Here is a 7482-nt window from a genome sequence, read left to right on the forward strand (position 1 = left end):
GAATCAGGCTATGTAGCTCTTGGTCACCATCTACTGGAAAAGGCAGCAAAATCACTGATGAGGCCTAACGATAGTTTGCTTCTCACCAATCAAGAGCAGTACATTTTATTTTGTGCCACTGATATTTAGTTTTGAAAATGTTTTTTTTAAATATGCAAAGCCTTCATTTTCATAGGAACTTCTTGAAAAATAAAGCAAAAAATCAAAATCACAAGTAAAGTTTCTTGTGCTCTGTCAAAATTATTGCTTTAACTTTAATTATTACTCTAAGCGGAAGCAAATTTGGCTGAGCAACCTGTTTGAAAAATAAAATAAAATAAAAAAGTAAAATAAAATGAAATAAGGGTTGGGAGTTCATATCTCAGGTTCAACAATCATTGTATCCTTGGCCAAGACACTTGATTCCACATTCTCAAAATTATTAAAGAAAAATGCAGTCTGTAAATTGTTTTAGAGCTTGTAAATTCTGATTTTAAATTGTGTTGTGATTATTTGTATGTCATAATCAATCAAATGCACATATTCATTGGGTACAACATTTGAAATAAGGCTTTGCAAAAATGTTCTCTTTCAAAATTAACTCATATTGTACTGGAAAGCTGACTCTTGGTCAGACTGCAATGCTTGTAATCTGACCAATTCTAAACCACTATATGTTTTTTAATGAAAACGTAAAATCAAAACACACAACATGAAACATTCAAAGCTTTTTAATTCATTAAGAAGTAAAAAACGTTTCTTGTTCCTTTATTATCATTTATCTCTTAGATTTATTGGATTTAAAATTAGGAGCTGGCCTTTTATGTTTAGGTTTTTAACTTCTCCTTCATGCTGGACATGTTTCTCCGCCCCCTTTAAGACTAAACCACGCCCCCTCTATTTTCAGCCAATCAGTTTCTGTTGAGTGAGTCTGCTTCCTGTCAGGCGCAAATTTACAAACTATACTTTTTCTTGGTCCTCAGCAAAGATAACTTAGCAACCTTTTACATATATAAAAAACACTTACATTAAGCAGCATGAGCGCTGATGAGAGCAACGAGATTTCTTTAGTTTCAAGTAACTGTCACGCTTTGACGCCAAAAGAGAGCGAGAAAGGCAAAAGGGATCCAAAAAGGTAACTTCACTGTTAGCTTGGTGCTAGTAGCTAGCTAAAACAAACTAGCTCGTCTCGCCTGCTCTTAACCTCTTCTTTTCTTTAGTTGCAGTTTGTTTAGTTTACATAGTTGGTGTTTTAAGATGAGGGCTCTAGTTGTAACTTTATGATGTTAAATGTATTTATATTGTTAAAAGTAAATATCCGAGTTTACTGTCTAATCTTTATTATTCAGTGAATATCCGAGCAGGAAATATAAAAACTAAATGCAGCTTTAGGAAACTGTCTCGTCTCAGTTTTATTTATTAATCAGTTTGGCACATGCAAAAGAAATTCAGTTTTCTCTGATTTTCTATTATAGCAATTCAAATAACTTGGTCTAGAAAAGCCTTGAAAGAAAATTAACATTAAGTTTGTTTAAATAACTTTTTGGTAGATTTATTTTACTATTACGTTTAAATGACCAAGTGCCGCAGCAACAATGATCTATCCATCATTACAGTCTTATGTGTGGAAACACTGAATTTTGCAAAGATATGACCATCCATGTGGTAGAATGTTCTAATAACGTTCAGTTTGTATCGGGCTGAACTCAATTAAACTAAAATCTGAATGGCTTCTTGTTTACTTGTTTGTACACATAGTTAATTTATTATTTTATAAGAAATACAAGGAATCTTGAAAACTTCTCCTGTTCAGTACCAGGTATTTATCTCTGAATCACACTGGTTGAACTTTTAGCTAAAGATGTCCTGGATTGATTTTAGGTCAATGAATCAGATTGTTCAAAATGAACCACTATTGACTAAGAATTGTATCAGCAACCACAATTTATGATATAAATCAAATCGTTGTTGAAATAAATTGTTACACCACGACAGTGTAGCTTTCTGTAAATCATTGGCGAGCAATGTCAACTTCCACTCAATGCCAGCGTTTCCTCCAGCATGTTCAGTGCTGAACATCCTCTCCCCTCTCAGTCTGTTAAGGTGCACTGTCGTGTCTGCCAAGGCATGACAGCTTTTCATTTTACTCTAGCAGTTCCAGCTCAGGAAAGGTGAGCTCTTGCTGCTCAGGAAAATGTTCACTTCTTCCTGATATGAGGCAGAGCATTTCAGCACCTCTTTTATGGACGGCAACCAGGCTTTGTTGTGCTGGAGAAGCCGAACCCTGATCTAATCACTTGGCCCAAGTTATAAAGGGTTTTCACAATATTGGTCAATATTTTCTAAAAAAAAAAAAAAAAAATCTTTTTGTCTCGCAGAACTCCACTGTCACACCTTAAAAAAGTACACTGCCCATTCAAGTCACCTGTAAGTATCGTATGGTTTTTTTTTTTTTTTTATTATTTTTTTTTTTTAACAAACACACTCTCTCTCATGCGTTCACAACATTCATGTGTGGGGTTCAACACTCACTCGTTTTACTCAACAAGTCTAGCTCTTCTAATGTTGTTTGTTTTTCACCTTTAAATGTAAAATATTAGCCAAATTTAAAGCACCATGACAAACAAGCACTTTGAACAACATATTGATGTACTTACTTAACCATTCTTGTATATTTGTTATTAGCAGTTTTTAGAGGGAAATAAAATAAAAAATGTGAATTTTGTTTTTGTTTTGACCCTCACAGCATCATGTAGCCAGGAAGGCTAAAGTTAGTCATGCAGAGGAAGTGGCAGAATTAGAGAGGAGAAGTGAGCAGCTGGATTCAGAGATAGCACAGCTAGAGGCTGAGTGAGTACAAGTGAATAATACCAATGAAAGTATCCATAGTAGGTTTTTTAATATTTCTACTGTGCAGCTAAAAATCTAATTTTCTCTCTAAATAGTTTTATTTAAGCAGTGGTTATTTGAAATGCCCTTTCTGAAGTATTTTGAATTTTATGGATTTTTTCTTTGCTCCTGAGCAAACATTTTTCAGTTAATGCAATTATTTTTGTGTTTTCATTTCCAGAGGATACAAAGTAGAAGAGTTGGAACATCACATTAATATGCTGCATGAATACAATGACATCAAAGACATTGGGCAGTCACTTCTAGGTCGCATTGGTAAGTATGTGTAGCTGTTTCCATCTCAGCTTAAATAACACAGTTCCACCCCGACTAATAAATGTTTGCAATTAATATTAATATTTAAGAGACCTGAGTTGCAGCTTGATCTAGCCAGAACTGTTTTATTTCCTTCCAAGTAAACATAAAAGTTTGTATTAAAATGATTAATCTATTATTTAAAGCCTCTTTTTCTAAGATTTCTCTCAGAAAATTAAATTTTGCAAGCAATGATGTCCTTTAATAGAATAGCAATATTTATAACCTCAAATAAGAGTTTTTTTTGCAAGCTAACTGCAACATGACTCATAATGTTAGCATCTCTCGATCTCATCCTTCTCTTGAATGTGGCAAATTAGTATCTCCTTTGCATGTTTACTTTCAAATATTTTGATGTTAAAATGGACAGAAAAGAGAACGAAATTGTTGAAAGTTCTGTATAATTGTTAAAACCTTCTTCTGTCATTAAGCTTAGCTTTATAAGCCACCACTTTTAAAAAAAAAGTTGCACCAAATTAACACAGGATCATCATAAATGTATAAATGTAATCCTTTATATGATTCTTCACTCATTGTGTACCAAAATATTATTTAGTTATGCAAGTTACTAAAGTTATTTTAATTGAAAAGGGCCAACTAAATACTTTTACATCTTGGCAATTGGTTGTTAAATTTCAGCAAATCTTTAATGTTTTTTTGGTGGATAACCCAGATAGTGTTTGCATTATTGTTAAAAAAAAAAAAAAAGAGGTTAGACTGTTGAGAGAAAATCCTTGGAGTTACCCTGCAAAAGGTCACAGGAAAAATTCAAATCAAAAGGCTTTGCTTATTCAAATGGGAATATTTAAAGGCTGACCTTGAAGCTGCTTTAGCCAAACGCTAGAGGGCAGTAAAGAGGCATTTTAGAGTCTGATTACTGGAGAAGGCAGGGCAAGTTTTCCACTTATTTTTATTTCTTTCTCCTTAACACCAAATTACAAATGTTTGTTTACTATGATGCCTTTGCACAGCCGTCAAACTTGTTGGATATGTCCTCTTTGTTGCATTTAATTAAAACATCTCTGTGGGACCTTTTTAATCAATCATTTGGATTCTTGAATAAACTAGCCGCTAGCTGATATTGAACAGCAGCTGGGACATTTGGCTGCAGGTTCAATCAGCTTACACAAATGATTTGTCCTGAGGATTCATGTACATCTGCTTATGACTTCAACTTCCTGTCTTGGAAGGATTTCAACAACACTGACCTAAAAAAAAAAAGATATGCTGACTTCTTTATTGATCACTTTCACCGCACACACACAGTGTGTCCATACAGCAAATTTAGAGAAGTGGGGTAAGTTCCCAGCTGTCATAATATTTGGAAAGATTTGAATAGCTGTGAATGTACATGACTCGTGACTTTTCAACCACTTTACTTTTTCTCTGTGTCTATTACTTTTAAAAAAAAATATGTTTAATAGGAAACTGTAAAAATGTTTTTCTAGTATCAGTCAAATGGAGAGCTGAGATGTTAATGGCCTCTTGGTGAACAGAGGTCGTATTTCCCCTCTTACACAATCGCAGGCTTTCTCATCACTCAGACGACACACAATTACAATCTCTGTGTGCGCACACTAACACATGCAGGCAGAGTCAAACACAAACACGGACTATCCTCTTCTCTGCCCTATCCCTCTCTGTCTCATTTTGTCTCAAACAAGCACACTTTGACGAAGAGCCTCCACTCGGACACTGAATCGTTGTTGTACTGTACGTTCCTATTCTGAGAGGGAGGACGTAAGTGGGCGCGGTTTGGAGTAAGCCATGCCCTGTAGTACACTCTGGCGACAACCACCCTTTTGTTTTTAATCGACCTTTTCCATCAGGATTAAAGCTTTTCCATGATTTATGGTTTTATTATCTTGATTTAAAACTGTTAAAGGACTTGTAAAACTCTAGACTCCCCACCTAAAGCTGTTGCCCAACACCTGAGTGTGCTCAAAGCTGTAATTATGACAGAAATGCTGTGCATAGCTTTTATTCAGCCTACAGTTCATAAATGTTTTAGAAAACTAAATTAAAAAGATATTTATAAAAATTGTTCATTTAATAGTTACTATTAAATTATTATTTATTAAAGATCCATTAAAATTAAAATTGTGTTTTTGGTGTTTTTAACATTTTTTGTGGCATTTTTCACAAAGTCAAAATCAAATCAATATGAACTTTTCACGATGTTTATGACACTACAGTGTTCTGATGGTGAAAATGTGGATGGTTCATTCAGAAATTACATTTAAACACATTTTTTTGTTCAAAATTTTTCGACTGCAATGCATTGTGGTCTATATTTGCTAATCTAGTGAGCATTGATGCACGCTAGTTTTCCGCAAAGACTTCTGGGAAATTTCCACTATTGGAAGACGTATGGTAGCTTCATGGGCATGATTGAATGATTAAAACTAGCTTAAAATCTTTTTATTTATTTATTTATTTATCTCACCTACATTTTTTTTATATATTGGACCCATTTTCGTACACAATTCAAGTACATTACAATATGCATTGTGTAACATACAAAATGTCATAACATTTCCCTCAAACAAATCGAAGAATAAAGCAGTTTAACACAGTCTTATATCAGATTAATCCACCTGACATAAAACAATAAAAGGCAATTAAAAAAAATAAAATTAAATTGGGAGTTTGATGAGTAATATATCTAAATACTTAAAATAGCCTATTGTTTTTTGATAACTTCAGATTATATATTTTTAAATTTTCTATATAGGCAAAATATATTTTTTAATCTGTTTCTTTAAAATGATTTAGTATGGGGACCTTTCCTGACCATTTTGTTTTTTATCTCAGTCTTGGTTGGAACTGTATGGACTGGAAGTGAATGAGTCTGACTGACTGGAGCATTCTTCTGATCTGTTTGTTGTACTCGCATGCACCCTTCAGCATCACAACTCAGACTGAACTGTTCTCAGCAAAGATACCACTGAAAACATGCTTACAGAAGAACGAACAAACTTTAAGCTGATGCTGACTGTGCTCGTCTAAAGTTAAACAAATGTAAGAAAAGGAATTTGTTGAACTGCTTAAAGACTCCTCAAAGTGCATTTCTTTGCTAAACGTCAGGGGTCAAATGTGTCACCCTGATGATGTCATGGCGAGTTGGTTTAACCACAGCAGGTTGAAATGAATGAAAACAAAGTTGTTGCTTTGAGTCACTTCTGTTTCAAATACCTCCAGCCCAGTCAGCTGTTTGTTTTGAAAATCGTTTACGTCCTAATGAAGGTCTTGCTTCATACACCTCTCCCTGCGCCCTTTATACACCCTTCCTTTAAATCAGTTCAAGCATAGTCAGTTCAGTCAATCAGTAACAATGTCAATGTCAGAGTCAATGCCTACATTATGAGAAAAGGAATCTAGATTTTTATCGGCCTTTGTACCACTTAAATTCATGCAATTTGCAAAAATATAAATATTTATTTTTTTAATTTTCCAAAAACACTCTAAAATTGTCCCCAGGTGTGAATGCAAGTGTGTGATTGTGGCCCTACGACAGACTGGCGACCTGTCTAGGATGTACCCTGTCCTTCACCCACAAGTAGCCAGGTTAGGCTCCGGCACCCCATGATATAAACGGGGATAAAGGGATAAAAACAGGTTTAGAAGATGAATGAATGAAAAGTTTCCAACCAATCCGAGTTTTGTTGTTGTTAAAATATATATATTTATAAATATCACGTAGTTATTGATTTAAGCACATTAACAGTGGAACTTCTATTAATAGCATTAGGAATTATTTTACAAATTACTAATGGCTGTTTTTTTTATCTAAAAAAATACCCAAAATGGCTTCAAAGAATAATGGTTTCATTTATTTGATAAATTAATATGGGTTTTCCTAAGTGATTAATTGATTTTTTTTTTTAAGACTTAACATCTTGGTTTGTTTGTTTTAGTGTGTTTGTGGGTTTAAAAAGCAGAGCAGAGTGTTTGACCCTGAAATGTTTTCTTGCAGCTGCTCTTAGGGGGACCACCACACGAGATCTCTACACACAGTTTGGCCTTGAACTGGATGACTGAAAGAAATGCAAGGATTGCCATTTCATAGCTTTCCCTGCTCTAAAAACAACAATGTAAAAATAAAGGACTTTTGGGTTATGAAAATGAATGTAATTTAATTGTTGGATACTTAAAAGGTATTAAACCTTTTTGTCAATCTAAGTTGTATCTTGCTTTTTGTGAAAATCTAATTTTGTTGTGCTAAAACTATTAAAGAATATATACTATATATTCAATCTCTTATTACATGTTTTTAAACAAAAAGTCACTTTATAGATG

The 7482-nt window shown here is 33.9% G+C and overlaps 1 protein-coding gene across 1 annotated transcript; it reads left to right on the plus strand.

Moving 5' to 3' along the window:
• The first annotated feature begins 884 nt into the window (after positions 1 to 884).
• swi5 (SWI5 homologous recombination repair protein) lies at positions 885 to 7365 on the plus strand. The gene is made up of 5 exons (XM_024298750.2): positions 885 to 1114; positions 2358 to 2406; positions 2726 to 2829; positions 3050 to 3144; positions 7160 to 7365. Exons 1-5 carry the CDS (start codon positions 1017 to 1019, stop codon positions 7222 to 7224), a joined length of 411 nt encoding a protein of 136 aa, XP_024154518.1. The 5' UTR covers positions 885 to 1016; the 3' UTR covers positions 7225 to 7365.
• Positions 7366 to 7482: the final 117 nt, after the last annotated feature.

This window comes from Oryzias melastigma, linkage group LG12 (genome assembly GCF_002922805.2).
Source record: "Oryzias melastigma strain HK-1 linkage group LG12, ASM292280v2, whole genome shotgun sequence".
Lineage (NCBI taxonomy): Eukaryota > Metazoa > Chordata > Actinopteri > Beloniformes > Adrianichthyidae > Oryzias > Oryzias melastigma.